At 51.3% G+C, this 27,205-nt stretch overlaps 2 protein-coding genes and 1 non-coding gene across 6 annotated transcripts; 2 read left to right on the top strand and 1 right to left on the bottom strand.

Annotated features, from left to right (window-relative positions):
* The first annotated feature begins 451 nt into the window (after positions 1-451).
* Positions 452-10,720, top strand: Znf672 (zinc finger protein 672). 3 transcript variants are annotated; one of them, XM_045153695.1, is made up of 4 exons: positions 827-855; positions 5,311-5,384; positions 6,314-6,371; positions 8,480-10,720. In XM_045153695.1, the coding sequence occupies exon 4, from the start codon at positions 8,689-8,691 to the stop codon at positions 10,042-10,044; it is 1,356 nt and encodes a 451-aa protein (XP_045009630.1). In that variant the 5' UTR covers positions 827-855; positions 5,311-5,384; positions 6,314-6,371; positions 8,480-8,688; the 3' UTR covers positions 10,045-10,720. The 3 variants fall into 3 exon arrangements, with proteins under 3 accessions (XP_045009628.1, XP_045009629.1, XP_045009630.1); XM_045153693.1 differs by lacking the exons at positions 827-855; positions 5,311-5,384 and adding an exon at positions 452-543; XM_045153694.1 differs by lacking the exon at positions 5,311-5,384 and having other exon boundaries at positions 791-855.
* Positions 10,721-10,938: 218 nt separating this feature from the next.
* On the bottom strand, positions 10,939-20,543 carry Znf692 (zinc finger protein 692). Of its 2 annotated transcripts, XM_045153654.1 has the most exons (11): positions 20,365-20,543; positions 20,095-20,126; positions 19,527-19,793; positions 17,167-17,215; positions 16,949-17,077; positions 16,343-16,609; positions 16,194-16,271; positions 16,027-16,105; positions 14,345-14,459; positions 12,131-12,230; positions 10,939-12,009 (listed from the first exon to the last, which is right to left on the bottom strand). In XM_045153654.1, the coding sequence occupies exons 1-11, from the start codon at positions 20,541-20,543 to the stop codon at positions 11,688-11,690; spliced, it is 1,617 nt and encodes a 538-aa protein (XP_045009589.1). In that variant the 3' UTR covers positions 10,939-11,687. The 2 variants fall into 2 exon arrangements, with proteins under 2 accessions (XP_045009589.1, XP_045009590.1); XM_045153655.1 differs by lacking the exon at positions 20,095-20,126 and having other exon boundaries at positions 20,365-20,490.
* A 6,556-nt stretch (positions 20,544-27,099) lies between these two features.
* Positions 27,100-27,205, top strand: Trnal-caa. The gene is made up of 2 exons: positions 27,100-27,137; positions 27,160-27,205. It is a non-coding gene; the product is annotated as a tRNA-Leu (tRNA).

Genomic DNA, 27,205 nt, shown 5'->3' with positions numbered 1-27,205 from the left:
AAGGTGAAGATGTAGGTCAGCGATGGAGCAATTGCACAGCGCGAAAAACGCCCTGGGTTCAATTCCCACCGCCACGGGCGGAGGGGAGGACTGGGCTGGTAAAAAAACAAACAGAAAAGATTCCACGATTTTTGTTTGCTCTCCCAAAACTTCCAACCCCTCCACTTCCTCGATCTTCGGACCTGCACTCGGGGTGCCCCACAGGGTGGCCTCAGCCTGGGGAGAGGGGGAGCGGGGAGCTGGCGATGAACAGGTGGACCCCGGCTCCGGCAGCAGGCCGGCGCAGGTCTTCGGCCGGGGAGTACTGACCCGGTGGCGGCGCGCTCCCCTGCCCGCGAACCGGCCCAGGGCGGCCCGGGCCGCGGGAGCCGGCGCCGGGGCAGGGACCAGCCGCGCCCCGCGCTTCCGGCTCCGCCCCCGGCCGCGCAGGCTCTGCGTCCGCCCCTTCCTCCTGCGCCGGCTGGCCTCGGAGCGCGAGGAGACGGCCGGCCGGCCTGGCTGTCTGTCCACGGCCCCCGCGAGGGAGGATCCCGCCGGCGACCGGTGAGCGGCCCGGAGGGCGGACGGAAGGAAGGGCGGGCGGTCGGGCGGGGTGCGCCCCGGCGGCCGCGGCAGTCGCCGGCTCCCTCCGTCCGGCTCTCGGCGGCCGTGGCAGGGAGGCCCCCGGGGCCGCGAGCGGCGCGCATGCGCGGCGGGGCGCTGCTCCACGGGGTGCCGCGAGCGGCGCGCATGCGCGGCGGGGCGCCGCTCACCGCGCCTGCGCACCGGGCCTCCTCCTCCTCCTCCTCCTCCTCCTCCTCCTCCTCCCGGGCCATCCCGGTTGCGGCCGCGAGTCGGGCGGTGCAGCCGCGTCAGGTCAGCGCTCCCCTTAACCGAGCCCCGAGGTGAACGACCCACCCCTCCGCCAGCGGCGTGGAGAGGAGTTTCGGGGGCGGAGCGGGGAAGCCCGGAAAGGCCTCGCAAGCTAACGACTGCCGCGGGGGCGCGAAGGTCTTGTACGTGGTCTGCCGGAGGACGGACTTGCCTGCAGACTTGGGTCCTGCTGCGCGGCGGAACTCTGTTCTCAGGCTGAGGGGTGCTTAGGCGTTCCCCGTTTCTCGTGTGACTCTTCGGTAGCTTCCGTTTACCGAGTTTCCCCAGGCAGCAGGGTCGAGCAGCCTGAGTACTCTTCAAGGTCGCGCAGTTAGTCAAGGGAGACGCAGCCTTTGGATGCAGGCCTCTGTGGTTCCCCTAAACGGGTTTATCAGCAGAAAAACACAGCTCTCGCTGCGGAGAGAGTAACAGAAACTATTCTGAGCCAAACTTTAGTGGCCGTGTCTCTGGCCCTGGATTTAGGTCAACTTAAATGACCTGTCACCCCCGTGAAAGGATTACATGAAGTTTATGGTCACAGAAGTAAACAATAAATCGATAAGCAACCAAGTAATCGGTAGGGACATCAGGACATACGGGTGTTACAGCAGAAGTGGGGAGGTCTCTGCTGTTCGTTCTAGAAGTTCTTATCCATCTATGGAGTCTTAAACATAGTTGTCTCTTTTCCTGGCGATTTCAGGTCCCATTTTTCCCTGCTGGCCAAGTAATGCACTTCGTGCATACAGCGCCAGATTTTCTTCTTGGGTTGTAGGAAGGGGGGTAAAACAGGACCTCACACCAGAACCCAGGCTGACCTACAACTAACACCAATCCTCCTGCCTGAGCCTTGCAAATGCTGAAGTTACATGCTTGTTGCCACTATAATGGGCCCAAATGTTAAATGATAAAGATGAGATGGAGATGAGAAGACAAGAAAGTAGTTTCAGTTGAAATAGTTGCTAAAGCCATTAAGAAACAAGTTCCTGGATTATATTAATATCAGTAGCCACCATGATCCAAATCTTGAATTTTATTTCACTGCCCTCTGTATCGGACATGTAATAGTAGAAGTGTTATGTCAAAAGATAATCACGATGACGATGGGCATGGTGCACATACCTATAACCCCGGCACCTGGGGAGGTAGAGGTAGGAGGATCAGGAGTTCAAGGTCATCTTCGGCTACTTTGTGGCAAATTTGAGTATAGCCTAGCTATGAGAACCTGTCCAAATAACAAGAAGGGGGAAGACATTTTAACCAAAAAAAAAAAAACACCAAAGCACTGGTTCTCATGTATCCCAGGCTGGCCTCAACTTGAAATGTGAGAATGGCTTTAAACACCTCCTCCTCCTGCTTCCACCTCCCAAGTGTTGAGATGACAAGCATGCTCACTGCCCGGGCTGGAACACTTCTTTGTAGTAGAATTTTTCCCACGACTAAGGCAGCAGCTTCCTGATATGTGAACCCAATGGGAAAACAAATTTTGCATTAAGACATTCATATCCAGAATATTTACATGGTCCCCTCTCATGGTCTTTATATTTAGCTTTTTTTGTTTGGTTGGTTGGTTTTTCAAAGTAGGGTCTCACTCTAGCCCAGGCTGGCCTGGAGTTCACTATGTAGTCTCTGGCTGGCCTTGAACTCACAGTGATCCTCCTACTTCTGCCTCTAGAGTGCTGGAATTAAAGACATATGCTACCACACCTGGCTATCTAGCTTTTTTGTTTTGTTTTGTTGAAGTAGGGTCTTGCTCTAGCCCAGGCTGACCTGGACTTCACTATGTAGTCTCAGGGTGGCCTCAAACTCACAGTGATCCTCCTACCTCTGCCTCCCAAATGCTGGGATTAAAGACGTGCACTACCACACCTGGCTATGAATCTTTTTTAACCCAAAAATTTTTTTCTTGGTTTGTATGTGTGTCCATGTATATGTATGTGTGCATGAATGTGGAGGCAAAAAGACATCCTCAGGGTCTCTCTCTAGGATGCTGTCCACCTCATTGAGGCTGGATTCCCCTGGAGCTCTCCATTTAGGCCAGACTAGCTGGCCAGTGAACACCCCACCCTTCCTCCTTTAAGGATCTGCCCATCTCTGCTTCCCAGCATTTTTATGTGAGGTCAGGGGATCTGTGCTTATGTGGAGGTCAGTGGACAACTTAGGTGAGTACTCACCTGTGTGCCTCATTTGAGGCAGGGCTTCTCATTCTGGATTCTTATGTATTTATTTTTAGAGAAAGAGAGAGGCAGATAGAATGGCATGCCAGGGCCTGTAGGCACTGCAATCGAACTCCAGATGCAGGCGCCCCCCCCCCCCTTGTGCATTTGGCTTACGTGGGTACTGGGGAATAGAATCTGGGTCCTTAGGCTTTGTAGGCAAATGCCTTAACCACTAAACCATCCCTCTCCAACCCCATCACTGGATTTTTGGGGGGGGGGGGACGGGGGCGGTTTGGAGATAGGGTCTCACTCTATCTCAGGCTGACCTGGAATTCACTATGTAGTCTCAGGGTGGCCTTGAAGGTCCTCCTCCCTCTGCCTCCTGAGTGCTGGGATTAAAGTCATGCGCCCAGCTGACTCTGGATTCTTGTTCTGCTATTCTTTTCTGGGCTTGCCTCAAGCTTCCAGGACATTTCTCCTGTCTCTGCCTCTCTTCTCATCACTAACCAGCATCAGTATGCTGGGAATACCAAAGTCCACCACAGCGTCTGGCTTTTTACACGGAATATGGGGGTCAAGTTCAGATACTCCAGCTTGAATAGTGAGCACATTATCCACTGAGCCATATCCTCAGCCCCTTTGCTATCTTTTTGTTTGTTTTTCAAGGTAGGGTCTCACTGTAGCCTAGGCTGACCTGGAATTCACTTTGTAATCTCAGGCTGTCCTTGAACTCACAGTGATCCTCTTACTTCTGCCTCCCCAGTGCCTCTTTGGTATATTTGTGCTCATGGACATTCCAAAATAAAGGGGGCATGATTGTAGTAAGCAGAGGTGAAGGTGAAAGTAATTACCCCCAGAAAGCAGATATTGGAGGAATTGTGGGAGAGAAGGCACATTAGGGTTCTGGCAAATGCTCTAAAGTAAGAAATTGTGCAGCAGTTCAGAATGATGGACCCTAACTCAAGAGAAAGGCAGGGGCCCAGAATAAAACTCTCCAACCTTGGGAACAAATGGTCCATTCTGGTACCTGATGCCATTCCAAGGTGACATCTCCAGTGAAAGATCATTCTTGGGGCCTCATCACATTGGGCTCCAAAATTGTCCACACAAAACACAGTTCTCCAGAGAGTGTTCAGAACAAAATATGAGTGACCAATTCATATGACACAACATTATGCATCTGGCTTTACATGGGGTCCTGGAGACTCAAACCTGGGCCATCAGGCTGTGCAAGCAAATGTCTTTAACCAGATAGCTTGTTTGAAACCAAATATAAATGAGTGACCAATTCAGATGCTATTGGATAACATTCATTGTGCATCTGTGTATCTCCTCAGCCTTCTAATCTGATAACATACTTAGCTTTTGAGTTGGTGGAAACTAATGGTCCAAGTTAATACATTCCAAAGGTTCTTGTGTTTATGTGAGCTCACGTCTCTTGCTCAACATGTAAACCACTTTTTACATCAGGCTTACATGTGGCCTGGGGAACTGAACCCAGAGCAGCCATCTCTGCAAGCAAGTGCTTTAACCACTGAGCCATTTCCCAGGCCTCAACCCCTTTAAATTTTTTTAAATTGTTACTTGTGTATGATATTTTAACATGTTTTATTTACCCCAAACTATTTTTATTGGTTTGGGAGTGAGAGAGAGAATGGTCATGCCAGAATCTCTCGCTACTGCAAATGTGTGCTATTTTGTACATCTGGCTTTACATAGTTATTGGAGAATCAAATCTAGACCTACAGGCTTTGCAAGCAAGCTCCTTTAACCACAGCTGTCTCCCCAGTCCCAACCCAAGATTTTTTTTTAAATATTTATTTATTTGCAAGCAGAGAGAGAAGAGAAACAGACAGAATGGGCACACCAGGGCCTGTAGCCACTGCAAAACAACTCCAGCGATGCATGTGCCCCTCTGCATCTGGCTTACGTGAGTCCTGGGGAATCAAATCTGGGTCCTTTGGCTTCATAGGCAAATGCCTTAACCACTAAACCATCTCTTCAGCCCCCAAATTATTTTTAAATTTTTTTTTGTTTTTTATTTATTTATTTGAGAGAGAGAAAGAGGGAGAGAGAGAGAGAGAATGGGCGCACCAGGGCCTCCAGCCACTACAAACAAACTCCAGACGTGTGCGCCCCCTTGCGCATCAGGCTAACATGGGTCCTGGGGAATCAAGCCTTGAACCGGGGTCCTTAGGCTTCACAGGCAAGCGCTTAACCGCTAAGCCATCTCCCCAGCCCCCCAAAAATATTTTTATGTCGACATACAATCAACATTAATCTTAGGTGCTTGTGGTCCTAGGAATTGAACCAGGGCCTTGTGCATACCAGGAAATCACTGCCCCTAAGCTACATTCCCCGCCTCCAAAATTGTTGGTGAGTTAGTTTGCATTATTTTTTTCTTGCTAAGACTTTGAAATAAGGAGGAGTACAGTTGAACCTCAGCTGCCCATGCTTGTACTACTACTGTATGCAGGTGCTGGGAAATTGAACCTGTGCTGGCACTTTGCAGGCAAACTCCTTTGACTACTGCGCCATCTCCTCAGCCCCTGAGCAGTTAGAATAAATCATGGCTGACTTGAACACTCCTGATTTGCAGTTGTGGCGTAGGTAGGATGGGATGTGCTGTGGGTTTAGCGTAGTTGGTAGAGCGCTTGCTTGCCTAGCACACACAAGACGCTAAGTTTGATCCGCAGTGCTTGGGAAGTAGAGGCAGGAGGATCATAAAAGAAATACCTACAGTATGTAACTGGTATGTTACTGGTAATTTTTCAACTAGCTTATTTTCTTAGTACCTGTTTTTTTTTTGTTTTTTTTTTTTAATTTATTTATTTGAGAGCGACAGACACAGAGAGAAAGACAGATAGAGGGAGAGAGAATGGGCACGCCAGGGCTTCCAGCCTCTGCAAACGAACTCCAGACGCGTGCGCCCCCTTGTGCATCTGGCTAACGTGGGACCTGGGGAACCGAGCCTCGAACCGGGGTCCTTAGGCTTCACAGGCAAGTGCTTAACCGCTAAGCCATCTCTCCAGCCCAGTACCTGTTTTTTAATTAATTTTTATTAGTTTAATTAGTATTTGTAAGTATTAAATGCTTAAAAAGCTCTGTAAAGTATTCAACAATTAGAACTTTTTGCTAATTTACATGTGATTACCCCCTTTCTTTCCAATCTCCCTGTTTTGAATCTTATCCCTATGTAAAAAGAAATTTGGCAACATAACTTCAAAACTCACCCTCAGGACAGTGATATTTAGGATGGTTTAAAACTTGTTCTTTGGGAGCATTATAATATTTTTTTCTTGCAGGTTTCTACCCCAAGCATGGACTCTTTTGCTTCTGGTGTAAGCTGCAACATGGGATAAGGTAAGGAAGAAACTTGAAGGATTTCCTTTGGCACCCAGACATGCAACCCTGCCCCTCCACTAGAGGATTGCTTACGCTATACCAGTCATAGGAGGAAATGGATCTTTATTTATGTGCATTAGTCTTGCTACCATTGGGCCTATGCCCTGGAAGGCACTGGCATAGGAGAAGGTGGCTTCCCAGAAACATGGGCTGAGAGGAGCCAACCTCCCAGAAGCCCCAGTGAAACAGAGCATTGCACTCGTGGGCACTTGGAAGCAGCCACTGAGTCTACAGGGATTTTGTTCTCATTAAGGCAAACTTTCCTTTGAGCTGACCAGCACCAGCACAGTTGATGAGACCTAAGGACCTTCCTTTGAAAGCACCGTGGCTGTGAAGGCCGCCCGTTCCTGCTTTGCAGGTTTTGAGTAGAATTTGTGTGTGGTTTAAAACCATCCAGACCCTGCACACCCACACCCAACATGAATGGCAGAGTGGTGATTCATTATACTGTTTTCCCCAGGTTTTCATTGTAGAAAATACCCATTGAAAAAATTCCTCCAGGCCTGGTGTGGTGGCGCACACCTTTATTTAGTCTCAGCACTTGGGAGGCAGAGGTAGGAGGATAATGTGAGCTGAAGGCCAGCATGAGACTACACAGTGAGTTCCAGGTCAGCCTGGGCTAAAGTGGGACCCTACCTCAAAAAAGAAGAAAGAGAAAGGAAGGAAGGAAAAAAGAAAGAAACAAACAGACCTAAAGACCAAGGTTCCTTTACCCGGTACCCGCATCAACCAGATGCACAAGGCGGCGCATGTGTTTGGAGTTTGTTTACAGTGGCTAAAGACCCTGGCCCTCTGTGTGTCTGCCTCTCTTTCACTCTGTCTAACACTCTTCCACTCTGTCTCAAAATAAAATAAATAAATAAATATATTTTTTAAATAAAATAAAAATTACTCCAGAAAATACTTCATCCTCCCCACCGCCGCATCGCTTCCCTCCCAGAATGGAGAGGAGCAATAGCTCCAGTCTATCCCAGCAGGTTTGCTGTTTTCAGTTTTTTTCTTGTTGGTTTTTCCCTGTTTGGTTCCATTTACATTCAAAAGATGACACCCTCCCTTGTATGTGCTTCCTCCACACCAACATGCTGGGCATTCACAATGAGACGCCCTGTGGTGTAGGAAGATGACTAGGGACTGTTGTTAGCCCTCTTGCTGGTCTAAGGATGACGTGGAGCTACACTGCAATACGGACTTCATATCTGGGCTGATGATACGCCCACAGGCCATGAGGGAAGTCAGTACTGAGGCTAGCCAGGTGACCGCAGCCACACAGCTGAGCAGACTGGGTCCGTGAAACAGTTCTCCGTCTTCCAGATCTCCGGTCCCTAGGGCAGAGAGGAAGGGCAAGGGTACCTGCAGACACATGGAGAGCTACAGAGGATGCCCCACTCCCCAGTGTTCCTGAAAACGAACACCACATGGCTAATGCTGCCAACAGACTGCTTGTCAGTTACCCGTGCTTCCTTTTCAACGTTTCTGAATCCTAAGGTGCTGGCCTCAACTTCCGAGCAATATGGAGTAGTCGTTTGGACAGGGGTGGGAGGTTCTGCACGCCTCAGCCCCTGTGGTGGGGTCAAGTTGAGCCTTTGACCCAGGCAGCGCCTGTGTCCATTTGTACATTGCTTTCTTTGTCCTTCCAGACCTGGTTGGGTTTACTGTGGTGACTCAGGAAGACAGTCTTAGAGGAGGGTGTTGGTATGTCTAGAAGTAGACCCAGAAAGTTGCTTGTTTCCTTGTGGGATCCCCTGTCCACCAGAAAACAGGTTGTGCCCCTCCGTCCCCCTCATCAGCAGTGTGGAAGCATCTAGGTGGAGCACAGAACATACCTCCACTCAAATCCTTACGTGCCTGTTCTTCAGAACAGGTGTCGTCTGTCTCCTTCCTTCCTTTTCCAGGCACTGCAGACAAACACACCCTTCTTATTTCTGGGACTTACGGCTTGCTTTGGGGCTGGACTGCGTGAGCAAGCTACAAGACTAGGGAGTCCAGATTTTCCTTTCCCAAAGCCCTAGGCACAGTTATTGCAGCCGGTGCTGGACCCTTAGTAACTTTCTCTCCCCCACCCCCAGGGCTCACAGCGCAGACTCAGGTGGGCCTCGGCTGGCCACACATTGCCGCTGAACCTGGCTGGAGCCTAGGCTGCCTCTGGAGCCGCCTGAACACCTGTCCTCAAAAGACGCAAGCCAGAAATCTAGACGTGTTCAAAGCCCTGCCCTCCACTTTTCAATTTCCAAGCCTCCAGTCAACCGAAGTACCCGCAGGGCAGCAGGCGCACACCATGTTGGCAGCACTGGGGACGGCCGTGGCGGGGAGGCCCTACTCGTGCGGCGAGTGCGGCAAGAGTTTCCGCTACAGCTCGGTGCTGCTGCGGCACGAGCGGGCCCACGGCGGGGACAACTGCTTCCGCTGCCTGGAGTGCGGCGAGCGCTGCGCCGGTGCCGCCGAGCTGCGTGCCCACAAGCGGAGCCACGCTGGCCAGACGCTCTACATCTGCAGCGAGTGCGGCCAGAGCTTCGGCCGCAGCAGCCTCCTGGACCTGCACCTGGGCACGCACCGGAAGAGCGGGCGCGCCTACCCGTGCCGCCCCTGCGGCCGCCGCTTCCCTCACCTGGCCGCCCTGCTGCTGCACCGGAGCCGCCAGCACCAACCAGAGAAGCCCCTCCGCTGCCCGCTGTGCGCCCGCTCCTTCCGACAGAGCGCTCTGCCCTTCCACCTGGCACGGGCGCACCCGCCCGAGACCCCCGCCCCCGCGCCCGCGCCCCTGCACCGCTGCTCGCAGTGCCCGCGGGCCTTCCACAGCAGCGCGGGGCTGCGCAACCACGCCCGCGTGCACGTGGTGCGCAGCTTCGGGGACCCGGCCGACCCGGAGGCGCATCGCTGCAACGTGTGCGGCAAGAGCTTTGGCAAGAGCTCCACGCTGACCCGGCACCTGCAGAGGCACTCGGGCGAGAAGCCGTTCAAGTGCCCGGAATGTGGCAAAGGCTTCCTGGAGAGTGCCACGCTGGTGCGGCACCAGCGCACGCACACGGGCGAGAAGCCCTACGCCTGCGGCGACTGCGGGCGCTGCTTCAGCGAGAGCTCCACGCTCCTGCGCCACCAGCGCAGCCACCAGGGTGAGCGGCCACACGTGTGTGACACGTGTGGCAAGGGCTTTGGGCAGCGCTACGACCTGGTGGTGCACCAGCGCAGCCACACCGGGGAGAGGCCCTTCCCGTGCCCAGAATGTGGCCGTGGCTTCACAGACCGCTCGGATCTCACCAAACACCTGCGCACGCACACGGGCGAGAAGCCCTATCACTGTGAGCTCTGCGGCAAGAGGTTCACGTGCATCTCCAACCTCAACGTGCACCTGCGCAACCACGCAGGCCACAAGCCGCACAAGTGTGCCGAGTGCGGCAAGTCCTTCAGCGTCGCCTCCAAGCTTGCTCTGCACCAAAAGACCCACTTAGGGGAGCGGACGGCAGAGTGCTCCGAGTGCGGCAAGTTCTTCAGCCACGGTCGGTCGCTGTCCCAGCACCAGCGGTCCCACCGACGTGCCCGGGCTACTGCCGCAGCCACTGCCGCCCCGGTCACTGAGGCGGCCGTGGGTTCTGCCCTCATCCTCTCGGTGCCCCCGTTAAGGGAGACTTGTTGAGGTTTCCACGAAGTGGCTGAACGAGCACCCATACAGTCCCAAGGAAAAGAGAAAACAGGTGCTTTGTGAAGACCTGCCGCCTTCTGCATTTGTTAGAGCTGCACCTGGCCTGCCTTGCCTCTATGCATAGTTTCCCGGCTGTCCCTGTGATGTAAACACAGGAGTCAGGGACCCCTAACGCCCATCCCAGAACAAGACAGCCTAGGTATTCGTATCCTGTTCCTGCCGCTGTGCTCTGGTGTCTGCTGTATACGTTCTGTATCCTTCCCTGCCCCTTCAGGTAATGGATTTACCAGATATTTCTCATCCACTAATCAAACGTGCAGGGAAGGTGGAATAGCTCACCTCAGTTAAGAATAGCTCCATGCCAAGTCTGCACCTGTCTTATGTGACAGCAGGCAAGGCCTTCAGCCTGTCCACCCATTGTTCCCCTGGAAGATCAAGGTGCCTCCTAGGATAGTATTCTCTGGCCAGATGAGATATTTTGCCCTGGGACACAGATCAAAACCATGTGGGTCCCCAAAGCTTATCAACACCAAGTACAGCATCAGATGTTAGAGGCTTGGGGCCATGTAGAAGCAGGTTTCAGAGCTCTGGGAAAGGGCAAAAGAGAAACCTCCGACTGGCCAGTGACTTAGCTTATGCTTGATGAAATAAAGTACGTGTTTGGGTCAAACTGTCAAAACTTGAGACTGCTGTCTTTGGACTTTGGAGTGATCCAAGAGTCTGTTTCTAGCTGGCATGGTGGCACATGCCTTTAATCCCAGCACTCAGGAGGCAGGGATAGGATCACTGTGAGTTCAAGGCCAGCCTGAGACTACATAGTGAATTCTAGGTCAGGCTGGGCTGGAGCAAAACTCTACCTTATAAAACAAAAAAAAAAAAAAAAAAAGGTCTGTTTCTTTCAGTCTTTATTTCTCATTATTTTCAGTAGTGCTTCTTCATTGCTGACAAAATACCTGAGAAGGTCAACTTAGGAGGGAAGATTTGTTTTGACTCATGGTTTCAGCTGGCCTTGCAGCTTTGAGGTTGAGGCAAAGCAGAACTGTTCCTCTTGGCAACCAGAAGGCAGAAATGACAAAGACAGGTCCAGGGAAAAGATACCTTCAAAAGCACACACCCAGCAGCTCAGTTCTTTCAAATCTCCTCCACCTAACATTCTGTTCTGCTATGAATTTATCAAGGGATTCACTGATAAAAGTTCACTCGTGGTACACATACTCCAATTACTCAAGCCCACCAGCCATCAACCATGCTTCTAACACAGCTTTCAGGAAGAGATTGAAACAGGTCTCTCACTGCCTCAGCCATCTCACATGTGGACTCCTCAGTTCTGCACTAGGCCATACTTCAGGGTTATACATGGGCTTCGCAGTTACAATGTAACTGGTAAATATAAGGTGGGCCAGAATCATGACTCTCCACCCAGCCCCTGTGAAGTGGGACCCAGCACCCCATATCACAGCACAGATGTCTGAGTAAGACAGGTGAGAAGGGCTGTGTGCTGCATCCTGGCACATGCTAACAGCATCTCAAGTGCCAAAACATTTGCCCACACGTGTTTATGTAAAACAATGGTTTATTTCCCTGAAGTCAGGCTTCCTAGAGCCTAGCCTTATCCTACTGGGCCCTGCACACTCATACTAGTTCTTAAGGTCTGGCCCCTCTGGCAGAGGAGAAGAGCTTATTGAAACATTTGGGATAGAGGGCCTAGACCCCTCGGTGGGCCCCAAAGGTTCAGGTGCAGAAGTGCTGGAGCAGGACTCCAAAGAGCCAAGTGGCTCCTGGGCCGGGAGCAGGGCCGGGTGGCTCTTGCTGCAGTGTGCCGCGACACTGTCTGGTTTCTCAAAGCGCTTGCCACAGAATTCACAAGGAAAGCGCAAGGCGGCCACGGTCTCAGCATGCTTGCGTCGGTGCCAGTTCAGGGAGGCCTTCTGGCGACAAGTGAACCCACATATTTCACACCTGGAGGCAGAAAGAAAAAGTTCAATCTTCACTATGGGGGAGGAGGGTCTTCCTGTGTCCCTCTGCCTGCTCCCAGAGCCCCACCTCAGCCCCCGGTCCAGCCCATATCCCCAGCACTCACTGCAAAGGTTTCTCTCCGGTGTGGATGCGTCTGTGGATGACAAGGTTGCTGCTAGTGCGAAACGAGCGGGCACAGAACTCACAGATGTAGTCGCGGGTGTCTGTGGGCACAAGGGACACTCCAGCATCGCTATAGTCCCTCCTTGACCCACCCTACCCTCAGAAGGTGCCAATACTGGGATTCAGGGGCCTTGGATTCTAATGAGTTGTCCAGATCACGAAGCCAGCTATTAAATCGTCCTGATAGGTCCTGACAACTGAGTAAGGTGCAAAATGGGGCATCAAACTATTGCTTGGCCCCTGGCTCAAAGTACTGAGATCCAGTACAGGTGGGTCTCTGTCAATGGGGAAGTAAGGATTAGAAAGCTGGGTCCTTGTGAGTAGAAATGAGGCAACAAGTAGCTATACAAGCTGGAGCCAGAAATCAGGATTCGGTCCAAGCTCCAAGGACAACTGGGTCAGGGATCTCCCCACCTCCTCCGTGCCATGGCTGCCAGAGCCAATCCCCTCTCCTTCCTAAACACCAGCCTGCATCTAAGGGCCTACATTAGAAACTGTCCTTTTGGTGCCCTTCAGACCTGTCCCAACACCTCACTAAAGTCCTAGCCATCAAACAAACACATGTAGTCTCTTCTTTCTGTCCCCACATCATTCCCCTTTAAGCCACACAGCTCTGGTTCCAAGTCCTTTAAACCTGTCAGCCACAGTGCTACGATTCAGCACGCTTAACTGTTCCCTTACCTCCACTTTACCCACCAACCCAACTCAGACATCACGCCCAGGTCATGCCCAAGCACACTGCCACTTCAGAAGTATGAAGCAACCTGACTCTAGCCTTGTGCTCATACAATCCCGTGGTTCCAGGCCAAACTCTGTTCCACTACTTTCTCATTGCCCCTTTCCCTCGGCCTGCCTAGCCTTTAATGGTACCTGCTGGTTCAAAACGCCCAACACAGGCTAAACTCAACCCCTGGCCTAGTGAGGGAAGACATGTGTACTGAGAGAACACAACCTTCCCCATGGTCTCTGCGGCTGTAGCCACAGACTTTAAGGAGCTCCCCCACGTGCCCTTCCCACTGTGTAGAACCCAGAAGAATCTTTCTCCAGTACTCTCCCATCCCACAACCTCAGCCACTCAGATCCAGCAGCCAACTTGCCCCTGAGCACATGGCCAAGTATGTGGCTGCTACCACCACTCCTGAGAAGTCGCCCTCATCATCCAGGCCTGTGACTTCCCCATCTGTACGCCTTGAGCTCCCAGCCCTGCAGCTAAGACCCCACTTCTCAGCTCATCTTCACGTTTCCACTAAAGCTCTAGGCTGCCTTGAACCTACTGCCCTCTCCGGCTGCCTTCCAACAATTCAACTTATCCCTCTGGTCAGTACCATCCTGTTCTCTGGTCTAGTAAGTCATCCTCAAGTCCTTTCCTCCCAACTAGCCTGTCTCTGATGGCCACATGCCCCACGCTGTGCGCATGCCCCAGCCCCGTGATTCCTGATCCCATCCATATGCTTGTGACGTGCTTCTCCCCAACATCTCTAAACTCCAGATTCACATCTTGATGTCTAACATCTCAAATCAAATTCCTCCCCCTCCCCTAGAGCCCACTTCTCCCTTGTTTTCAGAAAATCATGTCTAGTTGCTCAAGCTGGAATTTCTGAGTCATCTTGTCTCCTGCCTGTCCCACCCATGGCTAATCCATGCTTCCCACAGCAGTGGCCCCATCTGCACCCCACAGGAGGCTACAACAGCCACTGGTGCCCAACGGACATTCACCCAGTTCTTACCCCTGCAGTACCCCTTCTCTACACACAGCGGCTACAGTTATCTTTGAAAACCAGCCATCTCTGTCTGTGCCACCCACGACACTACTGACTCAAAGTAGAAGCCGTGCAATCCCAACTGGTCTGGCACTTCTTCTAGCCTACCATCCCCCCTACTGCTGGAACACGACACACAGATCCCACCATGGCCTCCGTGTGTGCTGCCCTTAGTTCGGTTCTTCCCTTGGGCCTTGCATACTGTAGCAACATGTCCTTCCTGCCCCTGCTTGCACATCTCGCCATGGCCTCACCACTGGAGTGGATGCCTCGCAGTGGTCCCCTACCTGCCTTGTTCAGGGTCGTACGCAGCACAGCCTGGAGCTTACAAGGACAGCACACAGGAACTGCAGGGTAAACCTTCCCTCCGAGGGAGGTGGAGCGCCCCCACTCACCACTGTGCAACTTCACGTGCTCCTTCAGGTGTTTCTTAAAGTTGAAAGACTTGCCACAGCCCGCCTCTGGGCAACAAAAGGACTTCTGGTGGATGTGCTGGTACTTCTTGTGGTGCTAGGGGCAAAAAGGCCAAAGGACAGCTGCCTTCCCCAGGGCTACCCACTGAGCTGACCAAGGAGGCAGGCTCCTTTGTCACCCTCCTGTTCCTCACCACTGCAGCCATCCCTGTCATTGCCTAGTCACTTTGTCCGGCCTCATCCTCAGGTACATCCTGATTAGTACCACATCCGTACAGTCTCAACCACTAACTGTCCTGCTGCCAACTTCCACCAAATTCTCTCCTTGAATGCCCTCACACCAGTGTCTGCAAAGTTCCCTGAACAAAAGGCCACTCTGGGTGCCACTCCTTCTTGACCCAACCATGTCTGTCAGGGGCAGACTGAAGGGTGGGTACATGTGGTTGTCGGCATCAGTCTCGTCTCTGCATTAACTAACATACAACCATCTGTTTCCAATAGCTCTGCTATTCATACATGGTAATATGTAATTTTCTTCTAAATTTGCTTTGGAAAGGGTCCTTTGGAGTGGATGGGAGGTTGTTTTGGAGCTGGAGAGGTGGCTCAGAGGTTAAAGGTACTTGTAAGCCTGCCAGTCTGGGGTTCAATTCCCCAGCTTCCACATAAAGCCAGATTCAGAAAGTGGGAGATTTTTTGCTTGTTTTTTGAGTACTGGGGGAATCTATTCCAGAAAATGGCCCAAGGCAGGCAAGCAGTCATATCACTGAGCTATATCCAGCCTGGAAATGGGCTCTTCAACGTTGACTTTCCAGTGAAGTCCTGTTCTCTTTATCGACTGCAGTTGTGCACCGTGGCTAGCTCACCAGGGTGTGTAGACAGTGTCCTGCACTCTAATTCTCTCCCCTTCCCCCCCACACACACTTAAACCTCGTTGGCTGCTTAATGCTCTTCTCAGCCAAGAGCCCCACGGTCGCTCTGGGGCCCAGCACTGTACACCCACACCGCTCCATCCTGCTGCTGGTCTGTGCTCTTCCCCACACTCAGGAGCTGCTCTGCCCGGAGGCTCTAAGTGCAGGGTTTGAGCATTTCCCCATCCATGCCTCAAGCTTGAGCAGTGAGCCTGGGGAACTTCTAGGCCTACCTCTAGCTGTGGTGAGGCAGCCAGTGCAGGCCTGGAACGCCAGCACCTCCACACTCTTGCTGGGAAGCACTGGGCAGCGCTTAGTCTTCCAGCGTGCCTCAGTTTCCTCCTCTACAAAGTGGGACTAGTCCCTGATCCTGTTCCACGTGGACGTTACAAGAAGGACCAAAGCGGTGCCCGTCACGTTCCTGGACTGGCTGCAAGCACTCCACAAGAGCCTGGTGGATGGTGCTGGCATGTCTGTGGGGTTCTCTTAGGTCTAGTGGGAGGAGCGGTGCCAGGCAGAGGCGCTGAACCCAAGGCCTGGTGTTATGTCTCGTCTACCAGCCGCCCCATTTTGTACGTCCACCCTGTCCTCTGGCTTCAAATCCCTTCGTGTCAAGAACTCTTGTGTTTGTGGTACATTGCCCACGGTGGCTAACACTCTTCCCTGAGCTACACTCAACACGCCAACCCATGGGCTGCTTTTCCTCGGCTTCTCCCAACCCCAGTGGCCACCCAGGCCTCAACCCGTGCCCCTCACATTCAGATACTGCCGGTTGGAGAAGATTCTTCCACAGCCGGGGAAGTCACAAGGCATCAGCTCTCTTTTGGCAGCTTTCCTGGGGAAGGAAAATGGAGAGCAGGGCTCCTGCCTGCTCTCCCTCGCTCCTCCTGGCCCTCCCGAGCCCTCCTCGCTCCCCGCCCTACCTGATTCTCCTGGGCCCAATCTGGGCGGTGTCCTCATCACAGGCTGGGGTCACAGCAGACTGGGCCTGACTCCCAGGGCTACGGGCAGCAAAGGATTAGAGGGTTTCCAGGACCAGGAGAGCCCGGCCCTGTCTCGGCCATCAGGTTACCTGGCCAGAGGCATGGTGTGTTGAGGCTCTGCGGTGTGTTGAGGCTCTGCGGTGTGCTGAGGCTCTGTGGAGGCTTCAGGTGTCCTGGTGAGCTCCAAGTGCACCTCAGCTTCAGGCGGTGGAGGGGCTCCGGAAGCCAGTGAGGATGCTAATGAGGCCGGAGCAGCAGGAGGAGCAAAGAGAGCTGCAGGCGCTGGGGGGCTCTCTCCTTCCTCAGGTGTTCGGGTAGTGGGGGAAGGAGAGGCGATGGCGACATCTGGTTCACTGCTGTAAAGAGGAGCGGGAAAGCGTTATCTCTGAGCTTTGAGCCATCCCTGGTCCAGTTCTAATCCCAGAATGAACAAGATCCCAAACCTGGAACAACCCCAGCACACAGCCCAGGCTCTCCATTTACACCTGGCTTCAGGTCTCAGCTTTCCACCAGAGCCCGACTTCCACCTCTTCCCATATCCTCAATTCAAAGCCTACAGCTCCACTTTCCCCAAAGTGAACCCTGCCCTTCCTGCAACATGCCCACCCCTCCAGTTGGCATATTTGTGAATTATTGAGCCAGATGTCTCCTCCCCCTTGCACCCTGCTCTGCATCCTCCCTTGACCCCAACTGGCTCATCTTGGGAAGAGCTGTAGGTCCAAGGGCTGGCATCGCTGAGCATCTCTTCATCTTCATCATCATCTTCCTCCTCATCCGGCTCCTCTCCTGGGGATGGGAAGGCCTCTGGTAGGAGTCCCTCTCCCCTGCAAGCCCAAGAAAGACAGGCCTAAGCATCTGCTGCCTCACTCCCCCATCCGTGCAGGTCCATCCTGTCCCCGCCTCCCATTCTCACCTGGGCAGCCTGGTCTCCTGAGTCCGCTCATCATGCTTGGCGTCCAAACCTGATGGCACAAGCAGGGTGGGAAAGGGAAGAGCCCTGGACTCAAGAAATGAGGACAGATGCAGTTCTAGTGACTGAAGGAAGAGGACTGAGGTGACTGAAGTGGGAAAGGTATTTTAGAACTATGACAGTCACATGGTTCAAACCTCGAAAAACCAAAAGAAAAAAATAAGATAAAAATAAAACATAAGGGCTGCAGAGCTGGCTTAGTGGTTAAGGCACTCGCCAGCAAAGCCTAAGGACCCAGGTTCAATTCTCCAGATCCCACGTAAGCCAAGATGCACAAGGTGGCACACGCATCTGGAGTTCATTTTCAGTGGCTAGAGGCCCTGGTGTGCCCATTCTCTCTCTCTCTCTCTCTCTCTCTCTCTAATTAATAAATAAAAATAAAATATTTTTAAAATAAAGTAAAATAAAACAAAAGATACACTGTAAGGGCTGAAGAGATGGCTTAGTGGTTAAGAAGCCTGACTGCAAAGCCAAAGGACCCAGGTTTGATTCCCCAGTACCCATATAAGACCAGATGCACAAGGTGGTGCAAGCATTTGGGATACATTTGAAATGGCTAGAGGCCCTAGCATGCCCATCCCCCCCCGCCGCCTCTTTCTCTCCATCAAATAAATAAGTAAAGGTAAAATATTAAAATTTTTAAAAAAACAGGCATGGTGACACATGCCTTTAATCCCAGCACTCAAGAGGCAGAGGTAGGTGGATCGCTGTGAGTTTGAAGCCACTGTGAGACTACATAGTGAATTCTAGGTCAGCCAGAGCTACAGAGGGAAACCCTACCTTGGTGGGGGGTGGGGGAGGGAGTACACAGTGAGGCTGGGTTTGGTGGCACACAAAGAGGGAGGCCGAGGGAGGAGGACTGCTGTGAGTTGGAGGCCAGCCTGAATTCCAGGTCAGCGCCTGGGCTAGAGTAAGACCCTACCTTGAAATAAATAACAAGATAAAATAAAATACACAATGAGGGCTGGAGAAATGGTTCCACAATTAAGGCACTTGCCAGTAAAGCCTAATGACCTGAGTTCAATTCACCAGTACCCACATAAAGCCAGATGCACAAAGTGACACATCCTTCTGGAGTTCATTTTCATATGCTATGAAGGCATTCTCTCCCTCTCCCCCAACCCTCTGGGGTGTGGTTGTGGATGCCTATCTTGTGAGGCACAGGTAGGAGGATTGCTGTGAGTTGGAGGCCACCCTGAGACTACATAGTAAATTCCAGACCCTACCTTGAAAAATCAACAACAAAAAAATAAAGTGTAAAAAGTACACAGCCAGGTGTGGTGGCACACACCTTTAATCCCAGAACTTCAGTCAGAGGTATAAGGATCGCTGTGAGTTAGAGGCCACCCTGAGACTACATAATGAATTCCAGGTCAGCCTGGGCTGGCGTGAGACCCTATCTTTTTTTTTTTTTAATTAATTTATTTATTTATTTGAGAGCGACAGACACAGAGAGAAAGACAGATAGAGGGAGAGAGAAAGAATGGGCGCGCCAAGGCTTCCAGCCTCTGCAAATGAACTCCAGATGCGTGTGCCCCCTTGTGCATCTGGCTAACGTGGGACTTGGGGAACCAAGCCTCGAACCGGGGTCCTTAGGCTTCACAGGCAAGTGCTTAACCACTAAGCCATCTCTCCAGCCCTGTGAGACCCTATCTTGAAAAGGTAAAATAAAATAAATACACAGTAAGCCTTGAATGGCAAAAACCTTTATCCCAACACTCAGAGGCTGAGGTAAGAGGACTGCTCTGAGTTCCAGGTCTTGAGAGGCAGATGTAGGATCACTGTGAGTTTAAGGACAGCTTGGGACTACAGAGTGAGTTCCAAGTCAGCCTGAGCTATAGTGAAATCCTATAGGGTGGGGAAAGTTCAAGGCCAGCCTAGGGCATGAGACCCTATATTAACCAAAAACAAAACACAAACAAAAGGATCTTTATTTTTTTGGTAGGGTTTCACTCTAGCCCAGGCTGACCTGGAATTCACTAGGTATTCTCAGGATGGCCTCTAACTCACAGCAATCCTCCTACCTCTGCCTCCCAAGTGCTGGCATTAAAGGCATATGCCACCACACCCAGGTCAAATCATTTTTAAAAACAGGTTCTGGGCTGCAGAAGATGGTTTAGTGGTTAGGGTGCTTGCCTGCAGAGCCAAGTGACCCAGGTTTGATTCCCCAGGACCCACATGAGCCAGATGCACAAGGTGGCGCATGCGTCTGGAGTTCGTTTGCAGTAGCTGAAGACCCTCTCTCTCTCTCCTTTCTCTTCCTCTCTCCCATTTCTCCACAGCCCTTCTTTTCCCTCACCTACCTGCAGGCTCTTCTTGCCTCTTCCTGGCCTCAGGGCACCAGCTACTCTCAGCCTTGTGTGTAAGGGGGTCCTGCTTGGGCACCTCTGAAAACGTAGAGCTCAAAGAAGGTTCCCAGGAGAACGTGTGGCCTGCTGAACATTCCCACACGAGGCCTCCATCTTGGCCTCCAGGCTCCCGAAGCCCAGGCACTAGACTGCACTGGCGGCTGTGGGTGTGAGACAGGAGCACCAGATACTGCAGACCTTTAGGGGGCAAAGGTTCTGGACCTGGAGGGGTAAAGAGAAGCAAACAGGCTGCTTTGGAAGCCCCTCTTACGCAGAAAGCCACACTGATAACGTCTTCCTACCAAACCTTTAGGCAACCTCAGTCCAGGTCCAGTTTGTCATTTTTCAGAGCCTCGACCCCATCAGACTCCCTTGGGCTCCTCAGCTACATTCACCGTTCCCAGACTCATTCAGGGCTTCTGACCTAACTCTTTTGGGGGAGGGAAGTTTCGGGGTACGACCACTACCTGTTGCTCCTCTCCCTCTGGGCCTACCAGGAGCCATCCATCTACTTTCTACCTACCTGCACAAAGGACACAGCCTGAAGACGTGTACCTGCCAGAGGGAGAGGCTGCAGGTCAGGTCAGAGCCCAGGAAGCTCTTCACCCCTGAGCCCTGGGCACCCACATACTTAAGGGGCATGTCCTAATGGAGAGGAGCAGGGTGCCACACAAGCCATGTTGCAGAAGAGAGAAACGCGAGGGTGTAAAGGAACAGAAGGGGCCATGGAGAGGGGTAGGGGCTTGCTACCTGAATGCCCACCTCCCCTGGAGGCCCTCCCCGGGTCCCTAACCGGTCCAACAGGAACTTGGCCAGCTGGGAGTGCAGGGAGAAGCCCAGGCGCTCCTTGAGCAAGCACCACTGCTCCATGTGGCCGCCCAGGCGGATGCGGCACTTGCTGCGGCGCGCGTCCAGCTGCCTCCGCTTCTCCCGCCGCCTGCGCGACGCCTCGGCCGCCGGCGAGGAGGCCATGCGTGCCCGGGCCTGGAGGAGGAACATGCCCCGTCTGAGCCCCGCCGGCTCGGGGGAGAGGGGGGCCGGGGTGGGGGGGGGGATGTCACAGCGGTTCGGCTCCGCAGAGAGCTTGTGACTGTTTCAGGAGCTCACGGAGCCAAGCCACTCGGTGCATTCGGGGTGGAGAGCCCAGCGCAGGGGGCCACGGAGGTGGCGCTGTCGTGGGGTGGGAGGGGACAGGCTGCAAGTCGCCACAAAGGCCCGAGCCCTCGGAAGTGTCACCGCTGGGGCAACGAGGAAGGGGGCGCGTGAGACTGCCACCAGGAATTTCGACGCACATTTCCTAGGCCTCTACGGCTCTGCAAGGGAGGGAGGGAGGGAGGGGGTGGGCGTGCAACTTGGGGCGCTCTGCCCACTTGGGGACAAGTGGGGGTGGGGTGGGACGGAGGATGTGCGGGCAGGCGTCCCCTTCCCCCGCATCTAGCGCTCACGGTGCACGGGCGCATCGACCCCAAAAGGCACAGCTCCTCGGCAGCCGAGCCCAGCCGCGGCCCACCCACGCCCGGGTCTTACCTGCGCACCCCACCCACCCTCACCCCGACTGCGCCTGCGCCTCCCCGGCCTCGCGTGCCGGCCGGGAGAGCGGCGGGAGGACAGGGGCCCACCTCGCGCGCCGCCGCCGCCGTTTCTCCTTTAAGAAGAAACCGTCCCCCTGAGCGTCGGCGGCTCCAGCCTGGAACTGCGGCAGACGTCGAAGGGGGGAGGGGGAAGAGTCGACACTCACGACGTGCGCCTGCGTCAAGACGCCCAAGGCCTGCCGGGAAATGTAGTTCCCCCCCATTGTCAATGGCACTTGCGAGTCTTGCCGCCTTGCGGGGAATGGGGCTGCGTCGCTTGGGTGGAAAGCAATGCTGTTGACCAAAGTCTTGGGAGGAAGTGGAATAGGGTTAAGGCCTGCTCCTGTGCACCTTCCCCAGCACCTGCTGCTTGTCCAGAAACCTTGCCTCTTTAATCGCTCCCGCCTTCTTGGATTTCACTTGGATTTCTGCTTCTCAGTTGCCACCAGCATAGTGACACAAGCGTTCAAGGTCGCACATGTGGACAAGATGGTGCATGCATCTGGAGTTCGACTGCAATGACTGGAGGCCCTAGCATGCCAGTTCTCCCTCTCTTGCTCTCGCTCTCACTCTCTCACATTAAAATATATATATATATGGTGTTGCATGCATTTAATCCCAGCACTCGGGAGGCAAAGGTAGGAGGATTGACATAAATTCAAGGCCACCCTGAGACTACATAGTGAAGCCCAGGTCAGCCTGGGCTAGAGTGAGACCCCACCTCAAAACAATTTATATATATATATACACACACACACATACATGCATATATGCATGCATGCATGCATGCATGTATGTATGTATGTATTGCTGAAGACTCCACATACTTGGGCTGCAAGGTCACTGAGAAATCCTTTTGGAGCTGAGCTGGAAACCTCCTCCATGTAGAAAGCTGACAGAAAGCTGGAAAAAGCTATGCTGTATGCAGTTCAATGGGAGAGAGAGAAATCACCAGTGGAGATACTCAACAGTGGACACTGCAAACCTTAAATGTGGCCAGCCAGGCCAAATGAGCCAATGGGTGCAATAGTGGCATGTCTGTTATGGGGGAAACCAACCACCCTCTAATTGGACCAGAGGCCTGCTCCATGGGAGGGAATACATCCCTGATACTGAAAACCTACAACAGGGTTAGTCATGAGCCCTAGAGGTGTAACGTCTGCTGCTGTCTGGCTAAATATATACACTATGCTCACCAAGCTGCCCAGTAAGCATTTCTCTTAATGTTCATACCCATATGTTAATGCTACTCTCACTTTTGGTTAGAGAAGCTTCTCTTTTCAGATGGGGGTGATCTTGAAATGACACAAATGAAATGACACATGGTGCTGAGACAGAGGAGTGCTCAGCACTGAAAGATCTCTATCACAACTTCCAAGGCTCAGGGTTCATTGTGGAAGAGATGGAGGAAAGAATGTAAGAGCCAAAGGAAGGGTAGGACTCCTTACAATGTGCTCTTCCAGACACAAAATGGCCTTGATAGCCATGACCTCACAGGGCCTGACACTATCTACTCAAGACCATCGTAATGGAAGGAAAAAAATCATGACATCAAAATAAAAGAGAGATTGATTGAATGGGGGAGGAGATATGATGGAGAGTGAAGTTGCAAAGGGGAAAGGGGGGAGGGAGGGAATTACCATGGGATATTGCTTACAACTATGGAAGTTGTCAATAATTTTTTTTAAAGGCAAATTTTCTACAATGAGAACTTTAAAACACTCATGCGAGAAATTCCAGAAGACACTAGAAAGTGGAGAAACATCCCTTGTCCCTGGATTGGAAGAATCAATATTGTGAAAATGGCAATCTTACCAAAAGCAATCTACACACTTAATGCAATCACTATCAAAATTCCAAAGGCTTTCTTCATGGAAATAGAAAAAAACAATCCAAAAATTCATTTGGAATCACAAAAAACCTCGAATATCTAAAATAATACTGAGCAACAAAAATGAGGCTGGTGGTATCACCATACCTGATTTTAACCTATACTACAGAGCCATAGTAACAAAAACAGCATGGTACTGGCACAAAAACAGACATGTAGATCAGTGGAACAGAATAGAGGACCCAGATGTAAGCCCAAGTAGCTATAGCCACCTGATATTCAATAAAAATGCCAAAAATACTCATTGGAGAAGAGACAGCCTCTTCAGCAAACGGTGTTTTGAAAACTGGATATATATCTGCAGAAGGATGAAAATAGATTCTTCTCTCTCGCCATGCACAAGAATTAAGTCTAAATGGATTAAAGACCTTAACATCAGACCTGAAACTCTGAAAGTGCTAGAGGAAAAAGTAGGGGAAACCCTTCAACATATTGGTCTTGGCAAAGACTTTCCTGAATACAACCCCAATTTGCTCAGGCAATAAAACCACAGATTAATCACTGGGACCTCATGAAATTACAAAGATTTTGCACTGCAAAAGGACACAGTGAAAAAAACAAAGAGGCAACCTATAGAATGGGAAAAAATCTTCGCCAGCTATATATCTGATAGAGGATTAATATCTAGGATATACAAAGAACTCAAAAAGTTAAATAATAAGGAATCAAACAAGCCAATCAAAAAATGGGCTATGGAGCTAAATAGAGCATTCTCAAAGGAAGAAATATGAATGGCATATAAGCATCTAAAAAAATGTTCTACGTCACTAGTCATCAGGGAAATGCAGATTAAAACTACATTGAGATTCCATCTCACTCCTGTCAGATTGGCCACCATCATGAAAACAAATGATCATAAATGTTGGTGGGGATGTGGAAAAAAAGGAACCCTTCTACACTGCTGGTGGGAATGGAATCTGGTCCAGCCATTGTGGAAAACAATGTGGAGGTTCCTAAAACAGCTAAAGATTGACCTACCATATGACCCAGCTATAGCACTCCTAGGCATATATCCAAAGGACTCATCTCATTTCCTTAGAAGTACGTGCTCAACCATGTTTATTGCTGCTCAATTTGTAATAGCCGGGAAATGGAACCAGCCTAGATGTCCCTCAACTGATGAGTGGATAATGAAGATGTGGCACATTTATACAATGGAGTGCTACTCAGCGGTAAAGAAAAATGAAGTTATGAAATTTGCAGAAAAATGGATGGACCTGGAAAGGATTATACTAAGTGAGGTAACCCAGGCCCAGAAAGCCAAGCGCCACATGTTCTCTCTCATATGTGGATCCTAGCTACAGATGATTGGGCTTCTGCGTGAGAAGGAAAATACTTTGTAGCAGAGGCCAGTAAGTTGAAAAGGAGACATAAAGGGAAGAGAAAGGAAGGGAGGAGGATACTTAATAGGCTGATATTGTATATATGTAATTACAATGATTGTAATGGGGAGGTAATATGATGTAGAATGGAATTTCAAATGGGAAAGTGTGGGGGTGGGGAGGGAGGGAATTACCATGGGATATATTTTGTAATCATGGAAAATGTTAATAAAAATTTTTTTAAAAAAAAAAAGGCAAATCTGCTGGGCTTGCCTCAAAAAAAAAAAAAAAAACCCACAACACTCTTCAAATTCTCTTCTGTATGGCTTGAGCACCTCACAGATCCATCATCACCCACACTGAAGTTTGACTCTTCGGAGTCCTTTTTTGTCTGGCCCTGGACTTCAGCCCCCGTCCTGTAGGTGGCAAGTCCGGCCTGGTCTTAGCAGTGACCTGCAGAGTGAGGTGAGAGAGGAGTGCCCTCTCTACACGTCTGATCACCTAGGTCACAGCAGGCGCCTCATCCCTCACCTTTGGTGTCTATCTAAGTCCTTGGTCTGCTTTTAGCAAAAATCCTGTAAGGCCTGTTCAGCAAGAATCCCCTTGCCTTGCTTGTCTCCTCTCAGTAATTTTCCATGCAAAGTGGCAACCCGTCTCTGGCCATAAAACCCACCTGTCTCCCCAACAATGACATACCAACGCAGGAGTCCCAGTCACATCCATACCTTACCATTTCAGCAAGTGCCAGGATATTTATCCCTTGACATCATGAATCAACTGAATAAGCACTTCATCTCCATACATGTTACAGCCATGTAACTCACGTTTGTTATGCCCAATTCTCAGCACCCCCAGTGACCACCAAGGAGAACCAAACACGTATGAAAGGGCATTCAGGCTTAAGCTCGGTCTCTTGACTTCACCAACGCAGTGGATCCATACAAGAGCCCCGAGTAGTGGGAGGATAGGGTCTTTATAGGGATTTGAACATACAAGGGGATGGGTAACATGATTGGTTGATTTAAACAGTAACTGCACTTGTACTCTTCTGGTTGGCTTAGGATTTTGGTGGGCAAAGTTGGCGGGCTGGGTCTAGGGGAATTGAACTTATCCATGACTACAGGAATATATGGCATAATCAGTTTCCAGTAACTGTTAAACCCACCCTTACCAGAAGATAAAAAACTTAGATCTTGCCTGGAAACAGAAACTTAGGCCTACTGAGGACTCTGAAGCCTGTCATGGTGTCCATCTGGTTCCTGAGTCCTTCAATGTTGTTGCAGGGCGAGGGGAGGCAAAGAAATGGGACTCTAAGCTGGTGCGCAGCCAGGAAGCAATATATTTGTGTTAACAAACTCAGCAGATTAATGTCTGAATGCCATGGGACATTTTAGTCTCTTTGTTGGTGATACTCATTTTGATTGGTTATTTTGAACTTGTTAAACAGAATTTACCAAAAATAAAAATTAAAAAAAAAAATCACCCAAAACAGAACTGATCACAATTGCTTACAAGGGATGGGGACAAGGGAGGAAGTAGGCTCAAGGATGCTAGCCATCCTGGCGCAGATGTTTATCTTTTCTTCAGTTCTTCAGAGCGCTCTTAACATCAGGGCCCAGCCCATCCCCATCACAATTCTACAGTTCTAAGCTTACTGGGCTCATTCTGAACTCCAGGGTTATTGTGTGTGCACAGACAGACCTGCAGCTGTTTCCTCTGTTCTGTGAAGGCCCTCACCACTAAGTATTTTAGTGGGTGTTATTGTATTTTTATTTTTTTGGCTCTTCAAGGTAGGGTCTCTGCTCTAGTCCAGGCTGACCTGGAAGTCACTATGTATGTGGCCTGGAACTAACGCCACCACATATTTTTTTTCTTGAAACATGGTTTCGGGTAGCCCAGGCTGGCCTCAAACTTGCTGTGTAGCTAGCTGCAGATAACGTTGGACTCCAGACCCTCCTAATTCTACCTCCAGAATACTGGGATTACAGGTCACTACTGGGTTTAGGTGTTTTGGTTTTAGAAAAGTATTTTAGTAAAAGTTACATTCGTGAAGTTCCTAGATAGCCCAGTCTAAAAAGAGAACTCTTCTACCATTTCTGTAGCCTTGGTTTTTATTTTGTTTTATTTTATGTATTTATTTATTTGTCAGCTTGTATATATCTCCTTCACTCAGCTCATCTGGAGTAGGGGTCGAAGAAAGGGAGGGAGAAACGCAGTCTCACAGGAGACCCAGGGCTGGTCTGCAGCGCAGGCTCGCGCTGGTTTTGAACTGCCGCTGCAGCTCCCTAACCTAAACCCAGAGCAGTACAGGTCCTTCTGAGCCAGAAAGAACGAGCCCATGGCCTGGGGCTACTATGATCTCCCACCATGTCTTCGTGGTTTGGTGCTGAAAGAAATGTGGGGTGACGTTGGGGGATGGATGAGCTTATCCAGGAACAAGAAAGAAGAAAGCTCTTATACTAAGGGTAATAACGAAAATAAACACCAACAAGACTTCTTTTCCAGCATCATACAAAACTCCTGAGCTGAGGGCGTCTCCCGCCAGGCGCCTGAGCAGTGCGCACCAAACTCGGGGCCTTGGATTCGAACTCCCGCTGCGGAGCAGGGTTAGCGGGCCGGGTACACAGTCCCGGCGCTCCGGGCCCGCGGCCGCGTGCAGCAGGCGGTTCACCGGATGGAGGGGGGAAAGAAGCCCTGAACGGAGATCAACCACCAGGGCGAGAGAGAGCAACCCTCTCCCGGGTGTCAGGATGGCCGAGTGGTCTAAGGCGCCAGACTCAAGGTGCTCACCTTCCCTGCGGGCTTTCTGGTCTCCGAATGGAGGCGTGGGTTCGAATCCCACTTCTGACA

The sequence above is a fragment of the Jaculus jaculus genome, chromosome 6 (genome assembly GCF_020740685.1).
Source record: "Jaculus jaculus isolate mJacJac1 chromosome 6, mJacJac1.mat.Y.cur, whole genome shotgun sequence".
In the NCBI taxonomy this organism is placed as follows: Eukaryota; Metazoa; Chordata; class Mammalia; order Rodentia; family Dipodidae; genus Jaculus; species Jaculus jaculus.
Note: the sequence above shows the minus strand (reverse complement) of the source record. Positions and strands in the feature narration are given on the sequence as shown.